The sequence below is a fragment of the Sphaeramia orbicularis genome, chromosome 20, assembly GCF_902148855.1.
Source record: "Sphaeramia orbicularis chromosome 20, fSphaOr1.1, whole genome shotgun sequence".
Taxonomy (NCBI): Eukaryota; Metazoa; Chordata; class Actinopteri; order Kurtiformes; family Apogonidae; genus Sphaeramia; species Sphaeramia orbicularis.
The window spans coordinates 23587935-23613743 of record NC_043976.1 but is presented as its reverse complement, the minus strand read 5'-3'; the positions used below and the strand labels follow the sequence as shown (position 1 = coordinate 23613743).

Below are 25809 nucleotides of genomic sequence, written 5' to 3'. Positions count from 1 at the left end.
TTTTGTAATAGCCATATTTGAAGAATACTGTTACAAAATTCTCTTACCATGTTCAGTGCCCATCTTAGCACATAATTACTCTGACATAAACATATCAATATGTTCATAAAACTAACAGACAGTCATATGTTCATGACATGGTAAACACATGCTAATCAAAGGAAGTGAAGAGGATGTGGTGATGTGAGCTGCTATGTTGACAGATGTGTTAATTTACAGTTGGCAGCTTTCTCTAAATGTGGATTCACCTTGTTTACCGTAGTTATACATCTTACTAATACATCAAGATTGTTTTTTTTGTTCGGTTTTTTGCAGTACATCCCTTCAGCTTCACAAGCTTCACACGTACATCCAAATTCATTTTAATCCTTCTTTTAATATTAGTAGTACAAAACATGTTCACAGTGCATTAAAATGACATACAGTACTTATTTGCTCTACACAATGCTGCATTTCGGGCAGCTTCACTAGATATAGTGTTACATATTTGAAAAGTTCAAAAGTTACCCTTCTTTGGTTGATCATAAATCAGCACTGTTGGCAAAGACATCATTCAAGGCTAAGTATTTAGCAGCCTTGGTCCATCCATCAATGATTAATGCAGAAACAATGAGTTTATACAGAAGAAAACAGTACATACAGTGCTGTGCAGAAGTCTTGACACTGTCTTATGACTTTTTATTAAGTGTCACCCGAGTCTTCATATGTATTGAAATAAGAGGATGTTTTACAGATCCCATTTTTACGGACTTGACTATACTATTCTTAATATTAATTCAAGTTTTAATAGACTCTAAGACTTTTGCACAAGACAAGACACTGAAACTCAAACACAACATTGTCCTATCCCCATATACCATAGAAAATAAATACTAAAACATTTGGTTTAGCCTCTAAATGTATCTATACACATGTTCATTTAAGGGAAGTGCATCTTTGGCTTTCTCCACAGGATGAGTCTCTGTGAGGTGAGAATGTGTGTGACCACACTGAGCAGCATCAGGAAGATGGTCATTGACATCACAATCACATAGTGGCTAATACTACAAAAGAGAAAAGAAGAAATATGTTTAACAAGTGTATTTGTGTGAATTTAAAGTAGAGATACACTGCAAAAATCTAAATCTTACCAAGTGTATTTTTCTGATTTCTAGTCAAAATATCTCATCACACTTAAAATAAGGACATAATCACCTAAAGAGTAACTTTTCAAGTGAGATACAAGAACTATTTTTAGACAATAGATCTTGAAAATTTTGCTGAATTAAGCAAAAAAATCTTGAATTAAGCAAAAAAATTTGCCAATGGAACAACTGAAAATTATCCTGGTAAGATTTCTTGAAATAAGATTTTCAAGATCTATTGTCTGAAAGTAAGTTCTTATATCTCACTTACAAGTTACTCTTTAGGTGGTTATGTCTTATTTTAAGTGCGATGAGATATTTTGACTAGAAATGAGGAAAAATACACTTGGTAGGATATAGATTTTTGCAGTGTAGAACTAAAAAGAAGTAGAAAGAAAGACCAAGAACACCAGTCGAGAGGGAAATGTAAGCTATGAGTGAAGTATTAATTAGTTATAAAATACCTGGTGCCAATGTCCCAACCAACTGCCGGTAATCTTGCACCAGGAGAAAAAATGCTGAGGGGAGAGTTTAAAATTTACTGTGTGAGGCCTCCTTGAAGTGAACTTGGTAAATAGGACAAAAAAATCTGGAATCTTAGAATCTGGAAACTCCTTACCAGTGCCATTAAGTCAGAGATGACCAGGACGATGAGGAATAAACTGGAAATGAAAGAAAACAAATGAAAGAAAGAATTGGAAGCAACTTTTTTATTCTATCCACAGCAACGTAGACTTACTTGATGCCACTATAGACAGTAATTTACTTCCTCTTTGCATGCATTGGCAGTGCAAAAAAGAGACTTGTGAGGACTGATGTGTTGATACCTGATTAAGGATATAAGAAAAGGATGCAGCACTGAGTCAAAAAAAAAAACCCCAAAACTGAAGAATTGAATTTAAAGCAGAACTTCACCCCCACTCTAAGTTTGCATGATTTGGAAAAGACCTAAAATGTCACAAGGCAATGATGTGTGCAGAGTCAGGTGAGAATTTTCTCTTTACAACTACAGTATGCCAGAGCTATATGATGGCCTTTTGGGAGAATATTTGTGCAGCACATTTGCATAGGGGATGTGAAGGCCTGATGCCCCCCCCCCCCCCCCCCCCCCCCCCCCCCCCCCCCCACACACACACACACACACACACACACTGCCACTGGACTGCCTTAAGAAAAAACAGAAATTTTACCTCACAGACATACCGCCTTTATTCTCACCCACCTTCTGTTATTGTGTGACTTTGTTTTTTTGGGTTTTTTACACCTTTTTTTTTTTTGTTGATTTCTATACAATACAAAACAAACATAAGGGATAACAATAACAATAGGGTGGTCTTATTAATTATACGACCGCCCTCATCACCTTCAATTGCATCCATAGAAACGCCCCCAAACTACCCTCAAGGACCTCCTAAACCCCTCACACTTTCCACCCGTAGTCTCTGGCCCCACAGCACCAACCTCCTCCTCCCCCCAAGAACTAAAACTTCAGACCATAGGAGACCGGGCCTTCTCCTCTGCTGCTCCCCATATCTGGAACTCCCTCAGAGCTCCTCCGTCACTGGACTCCTTCAAAAAGGGGCTAAAAACATTCCTGTTTAGTCAGGCTTTTTATGGGCTACCATGATGCTTTGTTTTATTTGCTTAAAGGTGCAGGAGACTTTTGTGATGAATTTTTCATCAAATCTGTAAAACCTCCGCTGCAGGGAGGTTCGCGCAGCCGCCTGCAGCGGCAGCGCAAACCTCCGTTTCCCACAATGCACGTCGCAACAAAAAAATTCTGAAGATGCCCGAGTTACCTCCCAGCTCTGAATGTAAACACACAGGGTTTGTTTATGGTGGATGGCACTTCAAATTGTTCACCGTAATGCAAAAGATTAAGGTGAGTAATCACAGAAAGACTTACAGATTCGTGATACTTAGGCTATGACTGAGGTTTTACAGATTTGATGAAAAATTCATCACAAAGTCTCCCGTACCTTTAAGTCTTTTATTCCTGATATAGTATTTTATTTTCTATTGGACTGTCTTCTCTCTGTAGCACTTTGAGATTCTGCTGAATGAAAAGTGCTTTATGAATGCAAGGTATTATATTATATTATTATTATTATTATTATTATTATTATTATTATTATTATTATTATTACCTCCGCAAGGAGGTTATGTTTTTGCCAGGGTTTGTTTGTTTGTCTGTCTGTCTGTTTGTTTGTCTGTCCGTTAGTGTGCAACACAACTCAAAAGTTATGGACAGATTTGGATGAAATTTTCAGGGTTTGTTGGAAACGGGATAAGGAAGAAATGATTAAATTTTGGTGGTGATCGGGGGTGGGGGGCCCACGGGGGGGCCACTGATCGTTAGTGTGCACCATACCTCAAAAAGTTATGGACAGATTTGGATGAAATTTTCAGGGTTTGTTGGAAATGGGATAAGAAGAAATGATTAAATTTTGGTGGTGATCGGGGGTGGGGGGGCCCACGGGGGGGCCCACTGATCCGCCTTGGCGGAGGTCTGCGCTCTCCGAGTGCTTCTAGTATTATTATTATTATTATATTATTATTATTATTAAGGGACTTTTGAGATACATTGAGCATAAAGAACCTTTGTGACGAACAATTGGTTTTAGTAATGTGACGCCGAAATGAAAATTGTCCATTTCTTCCATTTATCATGACACTGCTCTTCTTGAGTCCTCAATCTATGGGTCAGAATCCCCAACTCAGATATTCCATTCACAATTTGTAACCAGTCGCTAGTTGTAGGAGGTTCTAATCTGGACCATTTTTTGGTAATAGCCTTTTTACAGGCTGCTAATAATATTTTAAACAAATATTTATCATTTTTTTCTTACAATATTACCAATAATATATCCGAAATACATCACCAAACATGTTTTAGGGATTGCATAACCCAATATCTTAACAAATGTTGAATATACATTGTCCCAAAATTATGCAAGTTTAGGACATACCCAAAGGACATGTGCATGGTTTACACTGACATCTGCACATTCTCTGACTTTGAGGTTTTTACATGATTGTTCAGATCTAAACTGACAAACTGCCAAAGGTAGCAGTTCTGTAATCTTCAATTACCCCAGAATTTGACCATAGTTTTGTAGATGTCTGTTTAGAGAGCATGAATATAGATTTTATAAAACCAAAGTCATGATGTAGAGTAATCCTAAACAGTTTTAGGCTGGGAAATGGTTTAAAATTGATTTTAAGAAACATTACAGTTTTCTGAATATTAATAAACTACATGGCCTAGAAGATTTTAGAGGTTTAATGTCGACACTCTGAACACAAATCCCTCGTCACTGCTTGTACAATCTGGTTATCAACAAATCACTGGAGTCATCACAGCTTCAACACACGTAGAAACATTAAGGGTCTGTATTTCTCATACTGAAATCAGAACCCCAGAATAAACTAAACAAGGCCATGGATCATTTCACTAGTTCTGGATCCTCCGACACCTGATGATAAAGGAAGTAGATACAGGAAAATTAGAGGAGGAGGACAGATAAGGAGAGAGGTACTTCCAGATGAGATCATGCAGCTCTAGTTGTAGTTGACCCTGTCCTGATACTGAGCAGATGGGCAAAGAATGTATCTGGATCTGAGTTTTATCATAGCCTCTATAATCTGGACCTCCACAGAGGTAACCAGGTACATTAATTACTCTATACTGCTGTACTCTCCAGACAAATACTGTTTATGAAATCTCCGAGATGGGATACCCAGGAAAGAATAAATGGAATTTCTTTATGTACAGACCGTTTAGTTAAATGGGTTTATATATGAAAATGGTTTTACTGTAGTCTATGTTTATTAGTTGCATATTTCTTTTTAATTCAGTATATTTTATTTTACTACACTACAGGACTAAATTTCAACATGTATATGTGTGTCTTAACACTGTATTAATCATGCAAAGACATTGTTCTAGAGCAGTGGTTCCAAACTTTTTTACCTCGTGACCCCCATTTTAACATCACAAATTTCTGGCAACCCCATACATTCAAAACAGAAAACATTTTTTTTGCTAAAATGAATTTGTTTTTGATCATGCAATAGTTGCTATACTATGTTGCAAAATAAACATTAATTTTAGACAACATTTAGGAAATATATTTTATTATTATGGATGGAGGCAGAAAAGCCAGGTGTAGATTACTGCACAAAGTGAGAATTTTATTTTCCTTGGTCAGGATATGTACAGTCAGTCCAGCTTGTATTTACAAGGCTGACAATTAATACTGAACAAACAATAACTCAACTATGAATTATGAAAGAGCTGCAGCATCTTAAACCGACCACAATAAACATTTGAAAAATAAACAGTACCACAGTGCTTCAGTTTCAGCTTCACAGTTTGTCATGTCTTTTATGGATTGTGATTGTCTCTCTCAACTCACCATATATTTTTTATTAGTAAGTTTTTTCTTTTAATTTTTATCAATTACCAGAAATTTCAGGCGACCCCATTTGAATTCCAGGCGACCCCAAAGTTGAAAAACACTGTTCTAGAGGAAAATCAGCCACTAACATTTTTAATGGTTTTCAGTTAATCTCACCAGTATGTAGTGACTATTGAGGAGTATTGTGTGTTTGTGTGACGTCTGTAGGTATAGTTTCTTTTAGGTTTAAGAATACATGGCTTTAAAGTGGAGTTTTGTTTTAACATGGATACTTGAAGCTTCTGAAGTTAATTTGAAGATGAGGGTACCCATATGCATCCTTATATAGAGCATTATTCTCAAGAAATCTGTCTTAAAACTACAGCATCATCATTCATGCATCTCATCAAAGCAGAGCCATATTATTCAGTTTAAAGCTCAAGAACTTGCACTTCTCTAAAACACTGATACTGTTTAGAAAGGTGCCAAGAACTACTTTTCTGTTTGTCATTGACTGTGTGGTAATCGTAGATCTTATATGAGCATGACATATTTCGGTTTACTTGCAAGACCTGTAACCATCAGAACAGATAAGTTCAATGACGCAAGGTTTGCGCCCATACTACATGTAGTTGACTTTGATGCATTTACTGCAGTAGGACTTACCTTCTTGACGAGAGCTGAGTTGCAACTTGGATGGTCTCAAATGTGCACATTACTATTATGAATGGAATGATAACCTGGAAGGTCAAATGATAAGAAATGTAAGATTTTTTTTGTCCTGAAAAAAAAAAATTAAATTGAATTGGTTGAGCATACTGCCGCATTAAGCATTTCTCTGGTAGAAAACATAAGAAGTGTAGTAATTCATTATATACAAATAGGAAAACTGTAACTGATCATAAGAAATATGTAAATTTTCTCCAAAGGGATCAGAGGTGTGAACACATAAGGTTATAAAAAGGTTACTGCTGCAGAAAAGAGGCACACAAGGTACAGAAATTTTCCACGGAGATATATAAAGAGATTATGATATGTCACACTCTGCAAACTACTTCTCTTTCTGAAGAACATGCTTCAGACGCCATCAAAACCAGATAAGAGATTGTGTTTTAAAATACGGTACCTTCCACATCATCAGCCCACCCATGATAAAGGGGTTAAAACGGTGAGGAAACAATACACGGACGCTGGGTCAAAACTGGACACGAGAGAGAGAGAGAGAGGAAAGGAGAGGAGAGGAGAGAGGAGAGGAGAGAGAGAGGGAGAGAGAGAGAGAGAGAGAGAGAGAGAGAGAGAGAGAGAGAAGCATATTGTGTGTTATGCAACGTAAACAAGTTCACAGTGTAAAACTTTAGGACAATCACATACTCACTGGTCTACAAAATGCAAATCATAGCAATGGTTGGAGATGAGTCAAACTTTATTTTCCCAGATCTTACACTCACACTCACACACATTTCCTTCCTGTTTACAAATGAAGCATAGCTAATGGTGACAGACACATTTGCTGCCACTCAGTCTCAACGATTGTACCTATAATTAACTATGCACAATCTCACAGACCAAACTTCCTGCCATTTACTGCAAACACACACACACACACGTATCAATAATATTCAGAAACATACACTGACCTGTTAATGGAAGCTATGTTTCCTGTGCCGAAGAAAGCTGTGATAATAAAAATACCTGATGGAATTATTTTGTTAAGGACAGATTTAGAGCAATTTCAGAAATGTTACCTTCAAAACTAACACTGGAAGGGAAATTTGCAAGGATACAAAAAATACGATCTTCTGATATCGTCCAGTTTCAGCTGCCGGATCTTGGTGATGTCTATGTTTGCAGAGAAATCAATTGTGGAGAGCTGGAAAAAAATACAGTCATTTACATTTACATACACATACAAGATCGGTCAATAGTAAACCTCAATATATGTTGTATAGATTAATATGTGATCATGCCTCTCAACAATAGAGTTTCCTTTTATTTTATTAAAAAATTTACTGGTTACTGTTTAAACAATCCAGAAATAAACACCAACAAGTGGTGCCAGGTACAACAAACCCTGCCCCTTGCATATATTTCACCCAGTATAAGTAAATGGGAAGATTTTAAAAATTCATAAAAAATTTTGAAGTTTGATCTTCTTTTCCCAAAATGTAATCACATCTATTTTGGGTCACTGGCAATCTATAAAGTCAATTTGGTATGAATTCACCCAATAGTTTTACTGCTACAGACATGTGAAATTTCACCCATTATAAGTAAATGGGAAAAAAAGATTTTAAAAATGCATAAAACAACCACACAACCTGGACAGGACATTGATTTTTATTACTGACTGACGTGTTTCTTTTGTATATTACATGCCATATATGTTAACCCCCCCCATTATGATGATGTAATGTAAATACTGTATAATACTGTACATAAATCTCTGTCACTTGGTGTCGCTTCAATAAAGGTTAAAAAAAAAAAAAGCATAATAAATTTTAACTTGACCTACTTTTCCCAAATTGTAATGAGATCTATTCTGGGTCACTGGCAATCTATAAAGTCAATTTGGCATGAATTCAGCAAATAGTTTTGCTGTTAGAGTGTTAACAAACCAACAAACTGAACCAAAAACAATACCCCCTATGTCCTCTTCAAGGGGCGGAGTAATAAATGCACAAACATACCTATATGAATACTGACATTTGCATTTCAGGTACTTTATGTAATTGTTCTGCTAAGTCTCCCAAACACAGGGGACATTATCATGGCTTTTCTCACCTCTTGCCTGCTTGAGACACCTTGTGCAAGCATCGCTTCCTGTTCAATGTTGATCCACACAAACATCAACCACGATAACACTGGTGGGAACAAGGCCTCTGACCTGAGAGGAAACAAGCACAAAACTTAGCAAACTGATGGTTTTGTGGCTCTGCTTTTTAGTATGTTTGTAAAATCAGGCCTTACCCAGTGCTAAGCAATAAGTATGTGGCTGTGAGGGAGAGGAATATACTGAGCAGTCGATGGAAAAGACGAGTAGAGCTCAAGAGTGGAACCACAATAGAGGACACTGATGGATTGAAAAGTATAAATATTCTTAGAGCTAGAAGCACATATGGTGATCAAATATATTTAACAGTAAATTTGCTATTATAAAGAAAGAAAATGAGGTGAGATACAGACGAAGCCAAATGCACTTCATTTATATTTTAACCTAAAAATAACTTATATACGAGGACATCCAATCACCTTAATAATACACACACTATAATAACTTCTTGATATGTTGAAGTGTTTAATTTAGATGAATTGCAAATGGCTTGTGCCAGCCAACACACACCCACCTAATGTGGTCCAGCTGATGATCTGGTTAAGAAGTGGTAAGCCTTGTTTCTGCTGCAGGCTGGAGTGTGTAAGGAAGGGCACGCACGAACACACTGCCACATGGATCATCTGTGGAATTGAAGGACAATAATTCAATATTAGGAAACGCAGTACCACAACACAGTTATACGCATTATGACATGTGTTGTAGCTACCTGGAAGACAAACAGTTGTGTGTCGCTGAGGTGCAGCGGCGTCCTCCGTCGTGACGACCAGAGGTAACAGGCTGAAGTGAACAGAGCAAGTAGACCTGCACAAGCACTGACAAATGAAATGCTACAATTATTACAATATTATAGATACTATCATAGGATTCAGCCTGATTTTGATTTTTTTTTTAAAATTAGTTAAATACAGATTCTCTTAGTAAATATGTATATGTCAGAAATTAAACTCTTTCCTTTGTTTTTTTATTCATCCCATTTCTCATGTATTGCTTTAGAAAGAATTCTTAGATCACAGCTATACTGTGTATTCTTCTGGTGTGTGAAATGGACAATTATTTTGCTGATTATGAGTCGATTAGCAGTAACTCTCTCTATGTACCCCTTTTCATGAAGCATTAAATAGCTGTCTTCTCCCATCACCACATTTTCTACTTTACATTTTCTTAACCTTAAACACATGGAGCTGATGAACGTAATAAATGGGGTTTTGGTCATCAAGTTTAAATTTGGAAATTTTCCTGTTTCAGTGCTTTATTCATAATTTATTAAAAGTATTTTGTTGTAACATTTTATCATCAAAACACAATTTTCAAAGATTTTGACATCAAACAGTTATGAGTGTTTACAGGCTGCCACATTGAATTTCTACTGAAAAATCACAGGTGGTCAAACAGTTATTTCTAAAGCTGTATTTTGTAGATAACACAACAACACATGGCTTCTTAAACACCTAGTTAAAGGTCACCATATTCCATGTACCTGTAAATGGAACGACTATTCAGCCTAGAGCTTTGTCAAACCTGTCAAAAAAACCCAGTTCATAAGGTATTAATACTGTATTTCCATCCATTCTGAACATAAGTACTTATTTGTTGCCTGTCCTAGATTTGGCTTTTATTTTTTGCCATGACGTGACAATGTGGTAAAGGCTGAAAAATGTAAGCAAATAAAGGAAGCACTTACACCAGATGTATATTAGGCTCTCTACCCACAACAGGCATCAGGGGAAAAACAGCCAAACACAGGCAGCCCAGAAACCAGCTCAGTGAACGAGTCTGGATGGAGACAGAAACAAGGAGTTTATATTGTTAAATACTGTGTTTGTTAGTACATAGCAAAACAAACCAGCTGCTCATCTTATCCCTCAAAGACCTAAAAAGCTACTAGGGACCAAAAGCATCTACTGATTTAAAATGTTTGATCATTTTTGAACCACTAATCCTATCATACATTTAAATAATTTAGGTAAAATGCACTTTGTCAGGTTTTCAGTGGCATCAGATCTGCCAGATTAACATAGAAATACTGTTTTTTCTGCAACACTGATTCACCAGTAAAACCCACATAGTTTGATAAATGACACTAGTTGTAGTGGTTGGACAGTAATTTTTTATGTCTTTTTTAAATGACTTTTCCCTGTTTTGATATGATAACCTGTGAATTTACTCTGAGCTTTCTATATGATCAGTAAATTTAATATAGGAAAACACCGGATTTTCACTGAAAAAAGCAAAATGCAGATTAGGATATTATAATACATGGTGAAAAATCACTTAAGAAAGGTTAGATTTAGGGAAATATCATCTGTAAGTCACCACTGACATAGCTCTAGGTCTTTAAGGGTTAAAGAAAATAAATGTAGCATTTATCCTTATCAGAATGTATTTCTATGGGCCCTAGAGAATGGGAATGTGTGAAATCAATAGTGACTAAAGAAATGTGCTTAAGTACAGAAATTCAATGTCATATTGTATATAAATGACAAAACTTGAAGAAAACACAAAAACTCATTCTATTTTGTAACCTTTTTACTATGTACATCTATGTAAATCTTTGGGCACATTTAATCTTTTTTCTTATGCACTATAACTGGAAGAAACTCATCAAACCAATACCTTAGCCTTTCCAAACAGTCCAGATAGGATAGGCCACAGAGAGAGGAACACCAGGCCTAAGGTCAGCATGGCGCGATGGAAGAAGCTCACCACCTGGTGGCAGCAAATGTACACTGAACAACACAAGCTTACAAGTACCCTTTTCTTGAATCCTTCAGTATACATTCTTAACACTATGCTGTATGAATGTATAGTAGCTTAAAGTATATCAGCAGAGACAATTTGTACTGACGAATTAGAAGTCATTCTGTTTAAGAGATATTCACCAGTAATTCGATCCCAAATGCCACTAGAACAAAATAGCCAAAACATTTCCACAGAGGCAGTGAAGGAGCTGAGTGAAACAGATCTGTTAGGGTTCCAGACCTACAATGCAAATGGAATAACAATTATTCTTTGAGGTTATGGACAAAATATAACAGCCTTTTATCCATTTACAGAGGAAACAAGAAGGGATACAATGCCAGCTGAAAGGATATAATTAACCACACTACAGCTGCACCAGACATGAATGGACAATTAATTATGTGTGAGGTAAATTGGATCCTCTGAAAAACTGCTGTATTCAGTAAACACTGTGATCTCTTTTGATCTCCAGTGTTTTGATGTTTGTTCATATGCATCATTGTGTGTAATATATGGTGCACCAACTGAGAACACCATAAAGGAAGTATTTGCTCATTACATGTGTTACACATGTATGTGAGGTTATGGTTTTATTACCACTGTCTGCCATGAAACTTGTTGAAAGGACAAGGTATGGTCCAAGGACAAACCCATTAAAATTTGGAGTTGGTCCTGGAAAAGGGTAGTCTGGCATCACCAGATTAATTTGAAAAATTAGCTGTCAGATTCATCTGGTTCCCAGGCTACAGAAAGGCACATCCAGAATTTTTTTATTCTTTTTGGTTCACTTTTCCTAGTATTGCCAGATAGGGGATTTGATTGAATAATTACAGGACAGTGGGGTCTTGCTGGAAGTATGTGTTCTCAGAGTGCCCTTTTAGTTTAATTAGACCGCACTATATTTGTGCAGATTTGTTATGCTGCACTGCATATTGCATGTATCTAACTATGGTACATGACATTTTCTTGAGTGTGTGAGTGTTACTCACTCTTTAAGGACAGCATACCACACAGGGACAGGAAGCAGGCAGTAAATATAGTAAGTAATGGGGCTCCTTTGGATAAATAGGAACACAGCGATCACCACTGTCACACATATACATAGCCTCGCCAAGTAAAGGCTGGGAATCTGCACATGTACACACAAGAATATTATCAAAAACATAACCTAACAAGACAAGTTTAAATGTGTTGATGAAATTTTGAGTGGCATGGAGAACTGTATGTTCTTACCTGTCCAGTGAGATTTGGGTGTCTGTTAAGGCTGGCATGAGTCTTTAATATGAGTAGGACAACATATGAAGTCCAGCCAACAAACCCCAGCACCACACTGCAACCTAAGAAAAACCGGTCATAGGTGTGGTAGTAAACCAGGCCTTCAAGGGAATGAGATATAAGAGACCGGCACAGAGAGATCTAAGTAGAAACAGAAGGAGATAGGTTTATCAAGTTCCGGTAAAGTGAGGGACTGATCAGTACACAGAGACATCATTTCTTTAGCTTTAGCATCAAAAACTCGGTTAATTCAGATGAAAAGTATAGATTAAAATTTCCCAGGTTCTTACAGCATCATCATACTTCTCCAGCTGAATAAGTATTCTGGCCTTGTTGATAAATTCAGCTTGTTTTGACTCTGTCAGTAGTCTGAGAAAAAAAAAAGATAAGGAAAGAAAAGAAAACAAAAAGCAATAAAGATAAAGTGCATAAAAAGTATTTAAATAATAATGTTCAGTATGGTGACTTAAAAAGGTGTGCTTCATTTGTCCTCCCACATTTATAAATGCAGAAGTTAATGTAAAGAGTGTAATGTTCTTAATAAAATGCTTAGTTTATTCTATATTGAACAAGTGTGTCAGTTTTGAAAAATCTTAGACATTTATACTTAGACATTTCTAGTACTTACTGGTATGGGGTAAATAGAAAAGACAAGGTAGTCTCCTTTTTCTGGGTCATTTTCATCTAAAGGAGAAACAAAAAGATCAGCTATTGATTAGAAACCTTACATTATATATCTGACATGTATTACCTCCAAGTATAATTCTCAAAGATTTATTTCATTTATGAAATTTCTTAACAGTGAGACTTGTTTGTTTTTTTTTCCCTGAAGATATAAATGGTAAACATGTCTTGAATAAAAAGAAATGCATGCTGTTAAACCTTGAACTGCTCCAGTACTTGAATAGCATTTGTGTACATGCTTTCTGCCTTGAATCGGTGAGTGTTGTTTAGGTAGAGAAGAGGTAACACACCCTGAAAAGACATAAATAAACACAGCTTTTCACAAAGTCATTACAGTAGAATGTAAAATTTCCAGTCTGAAAAAGTTTGTTTGGTTTTTACTTACAACAGAGTTGACAGGAATGGGCACCCCAATTAGAGAAGCCATAAGTGGAGCAATATCAGCCTGTCAAAAACAGAGTAATTAAGAGATTGTAATAATATTAGTTCTATAAATGTTATGTTTAGAGGCACAATGGGTGATAATTGATGTTACAAAATGTGCAATGAGTCATACCTGATTAACATCAACTCTTTGAATATGCTCCAGTTTCCAGTCTTTGAGAAATAGGAGGGATAAAACCAAAAGGATTATCAACTTTAAAGTAAAAACATATTTTTTTTACTGCACCTTAAAGAATTATGAAGTAAAAATATTAAGCCAACATTGAGCTACATTTACTAAACTATGCTATGAAATGAGACTGTATGTTTATTACCTTTTAAGTATCCATCACTGTATGGTTGAGGTTCAGTAACTGTTTTAGCACCCTGAACTCCAGCTCCCCACACCACCAAAGGGGTGAGAGTCTCAGAGGGATGGCCTGCACCATGGGAGCCTGGAAACATCCACACACATCAACAGATGTCAGAAAACCCCCAAGTAAATCTTTACAGTTTAACATTTAATTTCTCACTGACAGCAAAAAGCAATGCAGAGATAGAAGTCTTACCCCAGTTGGTCATGCCATGGTCAGAAGTAAACACATAGGCTGTTTTGCCATCATAACCAAAGAAGTCTTCTACTACAGACACCAGATGAGACACACCTGCATCTACTAGTCCAATATTGTCTAAGTATTCCCTGGATAAAGACAAATGTGAACAAATAACTTATAAGTGTTTTTTTGGTTTTTTTAAATGCATATTTAATGTTCCAAAAGTGCCATTCATTCTAAATAAATTAGGTCAATTTGAGCACTATGCCTTTTTGTAATAAATAGAATGATTGTTTTAATTTGCACAATTTTATTAATTGATGAAATACCAAAGTGTCCATAAAAACAACAATATATCACAATATCATGTCTCCAACTTACTGTGACATAGGTCTGTGAGCATGTCCATTTGTATCTATGCCCAGCAGATGTAAGAAGAAGATATTCTTATCCTCATGCAGCGTAGCATTCAGACTGGAGTTAGATTTTGCTGAATGAAAGAACGACTGGTACACAGAGAAACATTGACATAGATGGAAAAAATTAATTCCAACCGTAAAGTGGTAATGCCTTACTATACTTTGGTGTTAAGTACTGCTTCATTATAACATAATCCACTATCATACTGTGACTTGAGTGAACACCCAGCTGTCCAGCTTGGAGGCATCTGTGGAGGCAAAGTCCTCTTCTTCTGCTGAGTATGTGTGCGTATACACATGATCTCCAGTGGCACCTGAAAGAAAGATTTCATACATTCATTTTTATCTGTTTTTCTACTGATAAGCTTATATGTCTGAAGTGGATTTGTGTACCTTTGGCAAACATTGGCAAAATATCAGGGCTGCCCCAGCACCAGGTGTGACTACTCTCATTAAACACAGAGTCAAACTCAACAGGATTCTCCTTCCAGCCTGAATACACACAAAAAACATCAGTGCATTCAGTCAGACACATACATGATAAGCGCCAAACACTTAAACTTATGCACACATACCTTTAGCAACAGCACTAACATCCTCATAGAACCCAGCAATTAAAGCAACATGACCGGGCCGAGACTCAGTTGGCACACGTGTATGTGACACTCCCCATGTACCTCTCTTCTCTATATTACCCCTAGTAAAGCAAAAAATACACAAATATATCCTTGAACAACAGTTTCTGAGAAGAATACGACCTATACAGATAACAGGCACAGAGATATTACACATCCTGCTTCCTTAGCCATCTCACAAATACACCAAAATCAAGCCAGCTGCTCTATATCAGTTTCCCAACCTCAGGTATGGGGCTCTGGATGAACCGTTGGGGAGCAGTGTGAAAAGACTGTCTGCCCTGAGCCCATCAGCCACCACTAGCACCAGTCTGGAGGCAGGGGGTGCCAGTGGTGTTGCCTGGGGTGTCATTCCATGGACCAGGGGAGATGTGAAGTAGATGTCAAAAATGGAGATAAAGAAGACCACGTGGACAGTCAGTCCAACTAGGAAGAAAATGATCATCCTCATCTTGAATGTTGAATGTCATCAAGACCTTGAGCCTCTAAAACAAGCAACAGGAGAGAGACATTAACAATTATAGGGTTCAAAAGGTCATGAGAAGTAAAGGTAGGTCTTGTGAAAAACATGAGTTAGAAATTAGCAAAGCTAGTTATCATCCTGCTAAAGCAAATAACACGTTTATGCATGCTCCATCTCCTGTCATATATGCTACATATGCCATCTAACTATGAAGTGTCTGTAACAGTATGTAAGAGGTTCTTTAAGGTTGGCATTGCACCAACTGGTTAGTAGTCTCTTGATGTTTCCGACACTGGTCACATCCATAGGCAATGAAAAAAGTCTTACCTGCATAAATCATTAGTGGACGCTGTCCATAAAACACGTAAGATGCTGTTTTGGCGATGAATAAATGAATGGGCAAAGGTATCTACTACCATTTCATTGATCAGTTGGCCTCCCTTTAACCTTCATAGATCATCAACTACGCAGTTAGACGACTCTTCGGGTTAAAGCTTTGTTGTGCAAGACAAGATTAAAGTAAGTGCGTGCTTTTAAAACACCAACTGCCACTCTTTGTAAGAAGATTAGTAAGAGAAGTTGAGGTACCATGAGCATCCACTTCCTTGTTATGAGTTTGACGTTTGTACGGCACTGCTGAATTATGGGTAGTGTAGTTGGAATATTTATTTTCCTGCCAGCTTTTGCGTAGCTCAAAATATTTACTGATGGAAGGAAATGGCTTTAAGGTTTGTCATACAAATTAAATGTTGCAAAATCCAGTTCGACAATGCATATTTATTTCCACAGCCAAATATGATCTTTAAACATATTAGCTAGCATTGGCTACCAGCTGTCAAACGTGCCCTGCCCTGTGTTCCTTTCGATGTAGCTCTCATCCACTCATTGTGTAGGATTCCGTAAAAGAGGCGGGCTTTGGGAAACCGTTCATCATCTTTGACCTATCACAGCTTCGTATTCTTTCCCCCTTGTCACAGCTACCTACCAAACCATAGCTAGCTTAATATCCATTCAGGAAGAAAGGTCTGAGTAGCTTAGCCTTTTTGCTAAATTTCTTTATAGTGCAAAAAATGGCGTCTGTCAACCCGTTTAATCTCAGTGATTCTGAGGAAGAGGTGGAACGGCGACCGAATGAAACAGTTGACACAGAGCGAAGCCCAAGCGACGGAGCACCCGGGCCGCCGCCAGGCAATCCTTTCTCCCCTCCTGCGGACGCGGAGCCTCCGACGCTCCTGCTGTCTAGCAACCGGACGAGCCCCAGTGGCGAGGGCATCCCTGTGTCGGCCGCGGCCACCACAGCTATGGCAGGCAGCACCGAGACACGGGTGTCAGTGGATGTCATTGCTGCTCAGCTTTTACGGGACCAATATATTCTCACGGCCTTGGAGTTTCACACTGAACTGTTGGAGGCAGGCAGAGAGCTACCGAGGCTCAGAGATTATTTCTCTAACCCGGGCAACTTCGAGCGCCAGAGCGGCACTCCTCCTGCCAAAGACCAGGTCCTTGGACCCGGCGGACCACTGAGTGAGTAGCTGCTCCCAGGACTAGTCACATAGCTGTCAGCTAGCTCAGTCTGTCAGGCGGTATTATATAAAGTTAGCTCGTCGGCTAGCTAAGGTTAGCTTACAAGGTTGCATTTGGAAAACAATCGATCGTGATATATCCGCTTGCTGCACCTGTCCTCCTGGTCTAGGGCCCACAGCCAATAAGCGAGTTTTGTGGGTCAGCTGTGTCGACTGTCCTCCAGATAGTGTATCACTGGAATTCAGGCGACGTTGTCTTGATAGGATGAAATGAATAGGAGTGATGGATGCTTCATACAGTGAGAGGATTTTAGAGATCAACTCAATGTAATAAATTATTGATCCCTTGAGGAAAATGTACCTTACAGGAGGCCACAGGTAGCTCAGGGGTCAGGATCAGCTGCAGACCAGGGTAAAGAGACGCAAGAGGAAAAATTACAGCTCCTTTAACCTTATTTAGCAACACTGTCTGTTTTTTTTATGCCATAAGCGATTACAAATCGATGGCTGAGGAGAGCCGTACCATATGGTTTTGAGACCTGTGTACAAGTTTTCCTTTTAGACAAGGGAGATAAAAAGCTCTAATACTGTAATGGTCAAGACATGGGTAAATATTTGCAGCACCCTTTTCCCATACACACCATTGTTCTGGAAAATAGCGTAAGACCTTAATAGCACGATGGATGGAAAAGTCGCCATAAAAAGCACCATGCAAATCGTTACCATAGTGACACCCCAAGCCACAAGTAGTCTGTTATAGCACAGTTGTAGTGTCACCATAGACTGTGGTAAAGCATTCTGGCCTCGTATCAGTACTGTGAATGAGTAAATATATTCACACCCAATGTAGACCTAAAGCATTGTGCAGATACACCAAAAGAAGTGTGTAATACAACTGGGAATTTAATGTCAACTGAAAATGATGACAGGACAGAAAATACTGCCGTCAGCACATTTTAATTTATGTCCTCCTAATTACACTTAGATTGACAATGACTCAGCTCCACACTTTCTTCAGTACTGTGTCTGAAGCATGTCTGAAATATAGGCCTACTTATCCTAGATCGAGAAGAACGGGAATGGAAGAATTGTAACTGACACATGTGGTTACACACCCACCCTATCTGTGAAACAATCTGAAACACATATGCAGCATCCTCAACAAGCATTGTGTTGAAATTGAGCCTACTTCTCAGGTTGATTTACATTTATCTGTGACAGCAGCGGTCTTTGTATCATGTTGATAATTTAACTGAATATTGCAGTTTAAACAGTAGCCTACATAAAATACATCTTTAAATTTCTGCCTGCTGTTTTGTGGATTCTACATATTATCAGGGCAAAATAAAGTAAACTAGAAATGCTGTGCTTCCTGTTTCAGTTTTAGGACTGAGTCTGTGTTTAGTTTACACTACAAGTATAATGAATGTTTTTTTGTCATTTAAAATGTATTTATATTTGACTGCTTTCCATCTGAAAAAAGATTTTTATCACCGGAAGATTTACCTTCTTTCATTTAGATGCAGCAGCCATGGGCAATGGCCTGATGTCTCAGGAGACTGGTGAATAGTCTTGAGTGTGGGTCTTGGAAACCTGCCTGAGGCTAGCAGTAGCATATAGCAGATGGCAGCAAGTCACATTCAGTGAATCCATTGTCTGTCAGAATGAAACCCCACCCAGTATTATAAAATACCCATAATGACTTTATATAGATTTTTTATGTTTCTTAATCTCTGAGTTGGGTGTCGCAGTAGCCTGATAGATGACAGTTTGCTGTGTTATCCTAAAAACTCCCAACAGATTTGGAAAATGGTAACATAATAAATGTTTCATGATGCTGAGTATTTGAGAAGCATGACAGAACTTGACAGCCTCTATTGTGGAGTTGGCAGGAGGGCCGTGGAGACTCAGTAATCTCGATTTCATAAGCTATTGATGAGATCAGAGGTTAATAAAAATATGAAATCTGGAAAAAAAAAATATCTGACATGTTAAATCTGCCACATGCAGAAAGAGCATTCAGATGAGTGAAAGCAGGTGACTGTTCTTGGCCATGTCCAATTTCTTTCCAGAATACTTTGATAGCCAAGTCCTCATGTGATCACTGGAATGATCTTTTCCTCTTGTATGAAAGACAGAATTCTTTGTGATATTCTGATACATAAGCAAAGCTCTTGAGGTGGAATGCATGCAGTATGAATTTCATCTCTTGACAGAGAATCATGCTTTTTATTACAGAGCTTGTAGTTTCTCATGATTCAAACAGTGGCAACACACTGAAGACCTTGTTTGCCCCCGTGTATTTGCTATGAATTTTACACTCTATGATACAGTGCAAAGTCCTACAAGACAAACAAAACGTAATAGGCTCATGGACAATATGAAAACAATGCAGAAGGAGGAATGAACATGTGCATGAATACAGACTATGTACAAATACATTATGTCTGCAGCTGTTGCTCCAAGCCACATGACACAGCAGGACTTCTCTCACCACCTTACTAATTTGCAGCAAGGATGCATGAATACACTTTCCTCCCCTTATTGGCTGGTCAGGTGATTATGTGCTCATGTGATGTCAAAGGGCTTTTAGTTACATTTCTCACATTGACACTAACATGGTTGACACTCTGAAGTCACATCTATAATACCTACATGTTATTTGCTATTTGCAGTAGTTTAGAATACCAGGAGTATGTGATCCCACAGCAAGGGTTTGACAGTGAAATCCCACATAGGTTTGCCACCTATCTGCTGCTGATAGTATGTTAAGTAGGACCTTGAATTGAAGCTAATTAGACCTAATGTGCTGCTGTAAACAGTCAATAGATTTACCATAGTAGCACTCAGCCGTGTAGCACTCACTCACTGGTTAACACAGAAAGGTATCAACCAGACATCTTTGTAACTCTACCATTCAGATTAATAGTGTCTTAATCAACAATACATATGGTATAACATTTTCTGTTATTTTACTGAGTAGATTATATTAAGTGACCACCTGGAAAGACTTTACATTTATACATTTGGCAAATAACAGATGTATACTCACATTTTGATGAAAAAAAAAAATAGAGTCACACTATCATATTGCTCTGCCCGCTTTGGCACTAGGACTATGTATCCACACATCTGTTGATCCAATACATATGAACACAAAGGTTATAAAATTATATATTGCAATAAATACGCAATGTGTATTGTGATCTATTTTAAGGAAAAGTATAAAAGACCCCACGGTTTAATTTGAGTACAAAAAGCTACAACACTGATTTCTAGCATTCAATGCCTTAAAAATAAACCAAAATGCTGTTCACTGCAAATGACCATGAAAGTCACTACAATGTTGTTGAAATTTAATGCATTAACATGACAAAAATAATGCCGGAAAACTCAAGGTTTTATTGATATTTTCTTAGACCCTGGTCAGTTGAGCCCTTATCTTTACTGCTCATGCTATAATGTCTCTCAATCCTATTTTTTTCAGTTTGCAGCAAGTAGTTTGTACTGTGCGAGTTAGAGATGATGAATGGTATTGTTGGAATGCTGGCCAGGCTCTGTGGAGTTCTGGATTGGTTCTGATTGTCAGCCTGTTCATAACTCTGCCTCTTGCTAAGCTGACAGTCTGCCTGTGGATACCTGCAGGTGATTCAGTTATCATCTGTCTCCTAGTCCTTTGGCATTATCTAATTCAGTATCACTCACTGATTTTTTTTTTTCTTAAACATCAGGACTATACTTAGTGTTTTGCAGAATATTTTAAAATGTATTATTGTGTGAGAGACAAATATCTGTCAAGATCTTTGGATAGCCAATATATTCATTCCATTTTATAGACAGCTGCTACACTTGCCAAGGCATTAATCCCATTGAAAAAGCTCTTTGGCTACCTGTTAAACATCCATCTTTCCTTGTCTTCTTGTCTAAATTTGTATCGGCATGTGTTAGGTGTGTCTCCTTGTTTCGTGCATCTTGTAATTTGGCAGACTAGAAAAACTCTGCTTTGCCATAATCACCTGTTATCAATCTCCCTTGTTTTTGGCTTTGTATACAATAAAGACTAATTTGTAGTGTAGTATAGTGACTGAATGTAAGGCAGTGACACTTGTTCTTTAGTACATCTATGCTGTGAGTGTGGCGCACAACAAGCCTAGCAGGAGTGCAGTGGATACACGACAATCTGAAGTGTCACATTTATCAGGAGTCCAGACAATACATGCCAGGGGCACAGCCCTGAAAGGTCAGCGGAAAAGAAATGTCATGTTTCTTTTCTTAAAGCCACATGCACGCAGGTCAGTTGCCATCATTCTGGAATAACAGGTTTTTTCCTTATCCATTCACATCTTGCTCTCCACAAGAAAACCGGGGTTAACTTGATGTTAGCGGGGCAGATCAATGACACGTATTCTCACAGCTAATGCAGAAAGACACCCACTGTAGAGGAAAAGGCATGTGTGCTGCTTTGTGAGCCTTCATGGTCAATGCATGTGACACAAAGATGTACTGCTGCTTCAAACATGCACAGGGTTTAAGGTTTCAGAATGCTCGGTAGAGATGTCGTTTGTATAGATCACATAGAATTGCTAAAAAAATTAGCAACCCAAGCATCTAATTTATCCACGTCTCGCTAAATGTCATGTTTTCACATCAAGACTTGAGCAAAAGGAAATGTTGCTAGTGTCAAACATTACACATAAACAAACTACACACAGCAGTAGTAAATGACAGTCTTGTAAATGGTTTGTCCCAGCTTCACATAATTAAATCAAATAATAGACTCTACATGCCACATTTGGCTTGACCTTCTACTGTATCTTGATATCAGAGAACAAATAGGCCAATCTAACACTTGTATTGCACCAGAGGAAAACTAACACCATTGGCTAAGCTTTCAGTGCCGCCTAGCTCAATGTAATAGGAGCATGAGTATGTGTCTACTTTGAGTTAACGCATTTTTTTGGGCATTACCTTTTAAAGTTGTTTTTGTTATGGTAGTAGACTTCAAGATGGTGTTTTTCTGTTAAGCGAAGATCTCAAAAACAAAGTAATCTCTTAACCTTTGTCTTGTTTCCCGTATTTGGAGTGACTCAGATCTTTCTTGGCTACACCATAACTCCCCCATACAGTTGGAAAGGTCTCTGCTTTTAACTTATTTAACTGAATTTAATAAATTTCCAGCTGTTTTTTTTTTTTTTTTTGGAAAGTTGAATAGTGGTTAGTCACATCCTGTAACTGGGATTCAAGCCCCGTCCTTAAGGAGTAGTGACCTACTATAGCTGACCTAAAATCTTTGTCTTTAAGGGGAAACGTGAAATCAATCATTCATACAGCACCACAACATAACTTTTTTTTTTTTTTAATCTGTGAGCTGTGTAGTGTAATGATCGTACTGCACTGCCGTCTCACTGGTGTGTTTCTGTGTTTCTATTCAGATCGAGCAGGCAGCATCAGCACCTTGGACTCTCTGGACTTTGCACGTTACTCAGACGATGGCAACCGAGAGTCGGACGAGCGGGTGGCAGGTAAGATGAGCCTTACTATCAAGGCTGAAAGCAAAACACCCCTGCTACCTACAGGAAATTTAATCAAATGCCTGAAAATCTAAGGGGGGAAATTAAAAGGTGACAGTAACAACCAACACCTGCATCCAAACTGTGATGTTCCTTTTATCCAGTTCACAGCCATGTTTATGTAGTCACAGTGCAACAGCTGCTTCAGTAATGTTTACTTCAGTGTCACAGTATCATACTGTTAGGTCTCGGTCAACATATTCCACTATTGACGTACACTTTGCTTCTTCTTCTAACTTTTGTAGAGGGGTTCTTGCCTCCTGTTGTCAACTCTCACACTGTTGAGTCAGTCTGTGGTATTTTTGGTATGGGACCTGTCTCAGCAGCATTTGAAATCACACCCCCAACCCATCCCCTGTGGCTCTGTCGTGACACACCATTAGGTAGCTTCTTAGTGGAAATACATTAACAGTTGAGTCTGACACTGATGGTGCCTCATTGCAGAATGCAGTTTTTAATAGCAGCTTGTTGGTTTTCAGATGTTGAGTGATGATTTTTTTTCTTACACTGTTGGCTCAAGACAAACAAGTAATTAAATCTCTAAATTGAATTGTTACACTGCAGGTAATATTTTTTTTTTAATGTTAACTTAGTGTGAATCCTGTTTTCATCCTTCTTCTTTGTGATTGACATACTATAGTAATGAACATTATCCATTATCAACTTTTTGTAGTCATCCACCCATTTGGTCGGTGAGTGTTAGTAAATAAAAAGCCCCAAACCATAAGTACTGACTCACAGATATTTAACATAGTCATGTTTTGTACTATGTTTTTCTTTTTGTGTTCTTTAACAGAAGCTTAGTTTTTAGTTGATATATGTATCATAAGACATCAAATTTATGTTGTAAATGTGTAAACTTACAGATTTCTACTTCTCAATAGCTTAAGATATTTGATAACGCTTGTAAAATATACTAAAATTTAGATGGTTTGGGGCTTTAATGCTGATGAATAACCATTCATTAATGTGTAGTCAAAACAGAGTTAAACCATGCAGCAGAGATATTGGTACACCCGAAACCTACAAATTATGCATAAAAGAAAATTCTTCTATAATTCATATACTTCCCACTCTCCCCAATTGGCACCCCCCTTCCCTCTTGAACCACCCCCCCACTATCACACCCCTACCCTACCTGACCCGTTCTTCTTGCAAAGATGCCTGCCCCCAGCTGTCTGACTCTGGGTTTTCTGGCTTTCTCCTGACGTTGATCAAACCCCAGTGAATAAAACTGGACAAGTCACTCCATCCAGACTAGCTTTTTGCTTTATTTTTTTCTCCCTCTCCCAGTTATTCAGTTCTTGGTTTTTCCATTTTGTTGTGCTTGCATCCTGTGCACTCTTTATCTGCTGGAAATGTCAGGGTCAGCAGAGTCACAGTTAGTCGACGATATCAGTCACTTCAAGCTAATGTGTTGTTGACTCTTGTAAAAGTAGAAGACAAGTATTCCCTTTGTGCTGGAAATACAAAATTGATCACTTCTGTAGAAACTGTGAAATGTAATCTCGCATAACATCAAATATGATTACAATAATTACTTCACATTTTATTTCACCTGCTGTGATACATTCTGAACATCAAAATGAAAACCCTTACAGCACTTAAAGTACATTTCAGGCTACTAGGTGATCCATTCAAGGTTCTACACAGGGTGAGCTCAGATGGCAGATTGATAGTGCACAACAATGCAACATAGTTTTCCTGCTCCATTGCTTCTTACCTTTTGCGTGTGTTTTTTATCTAACGTGTCTGAGATCTTGTGTGTTATTTTTTTTGTTACTCAGTGTTAGTTTAGTTTTTCAACTTTCAATGTGACACAGTGACAGTGCATAAACTAACAAGTTCATCCAAGTGTGCACAGCTTGTGATGTTTTATAAAAACAGTAGCTTAACCATGGCCAAATGACATTTTGGTTGTTGTCTTTTTAAAGTTTGGATTGCGTTGTTCATTGTGTGATGGCCTCATAACAAAGATCAAATAAAAGTCAGAGTCATGGCTATCCTTTGAGTGGCTTGAAACCAAATATTTAATATAACTTGTTAGTAAGACTTTTGCCTGAAAAATCCTTTGTCAGACAGCTCCTAGGTTATACAGGCTACGTCAGATTTGCTCTCCTTAGCTGCATTGCATTTCTTGCACAGAGGGAGCAACTGAGGTAACTTTATGCTCCCGTTTTGGCAGCCAGTTACATCAATGCTATTGGGAGGAAAAAGAGGGCAGGAAATCCTACCATTGAGATGTGTCTCAAAGCCTTACACACACTTGACAGACCGTCATCCTGCCAGCTTTACCATGATCCTCTGCTGCATGCATTCCTTAGACCCATGATTTGCATGCATCCTTTTTTGTTGTTTTGTGTTATGACCCTTATAATCTTTTGTGTGATTTCATTTGGTTTGTTTTTCATGCCCATCTTTGTTTATTTGTTTGTTCCTTGTCTTTGGTTGGATGCACTTCCTGTGTGCGTGTGTGTGTGTGTTGTCACTTCCTGTCCAGTGCTGGAGTTTGAGCTACGGAAAGCAAAGGAGACCATTCAGGCTCTGCGCGCCAACTTGACTCAGGCAGCAGGTGTGGCGTTCTTTTAACTTCTTCTCCACTTGAACCCTCTTTTGTTACAGCTTTCACTTTCTTTTTTTTCTGAGAGAATTACTCTAGATGAAAAACTATGTATCTTTTCAAAGGTATCTGACATTTGTTCCATTTTCTCAGAGAGTGAAGTGCCCTCTCAGGAGAGGAAAAACTTCAAGTCGAGTCCTGAAATTCAGGTGGGGGAACTTTCACGTAAAGATTTGTGAATTCCTCTCCTCTGTCTAAGTGAAATGAGAGATGAAATATGTTTCCTGTGAGAATATTACTGCTGTGCTCTGAGTAAATCATTACACAGCTTCTCTTTCCTCTTTACCTCAGGAGCCTATACGCCCACTGGAGAAAAGAGCCTTAAACTTCCTTGTGAATGAATATTTATTAAAAAATGAATACAAACTGTCATCCATCACCTTCTCTGACGAAAATGATGATCAGGTAAAGATTTTCTGGCTGCGTTACTCCTGCATTTACATACCGATCTTTTCATGTCAATGACAGTGATTGTAAATGTAAGATCATAGTTTTGGGCATCCTAAGTCATGTCCGATGTGGAGGACACCACAATTTTTACTGTCTT

The 25809-nt window shown here is 38.0% G+C and overlaps 2 protein-coding genes across 2 annotated transcripts in view; one reads left to right on the top strand and one right to left on the bottom strand.

The window, feature by feature from the left end:
* Positions 1-356: 356 nt before the first annotated feature.
* On the bottom strand, positions 357-16123 carry pign (phosphatidylinositol glycan anchor biosynthesis, class N). The gene is given in 31 exon segments (XM_030122720.1): positions 357-1043; positions 1589-1602; positions 1604-1642; positions 1744-1786; positions 6191-6264; positions 6651-6691; positions 6694-6725; positions 7162-7216; positions 7283-7394; positions 8306-8408; positions 8492-8594; positions 8869-8977; positions 9064-9169; positions 10039-10130; positions 10971-11063; positions 11237-11336; positions 12086-12225; positions 12330-12512; positions 12662-12740; positions 13000-13055; positions 13254-13346; positions 13441-13500; positions 13612-13652; positions 13814-13933; positions 14048-14178; positions 14414-14538; positions 14659-14765; positions 14845-14943; positions 15027-15148; positions 15311-15571; positions 15877-16123. Coding segments are annotated over 30 exon segments (2823 nt in total). The 5' UTR covers positions 15538-15571; positions 15877-16123; the 3' UTR covers positions 357-919.
* Positions 16124-16519: 396 nt separating this feature from the next.
* Positions 16520-25809, top strand: part of relch (RAB11 binding and LisH domain, coiled-coil and HEAT repeat containing) — a 32331-nt gene continuing 23041 nt past the window's right edge. Inside the window, 5 exon segments of the mRNA XM_030122718.1 lie at positions 16520-17073; positions 22505-22594; positions 25143-25214; positions 25356-25411; positions 25554-25686. Coding sequence (XP_029978578.1) covers positions 16620-17073; positions 22505-22594; positions 25143-25214; positions 25356-25411; positions 25554-25686 — 805 coding nt within the window. The 5' untranslated portion in view covers positions 16520-16619.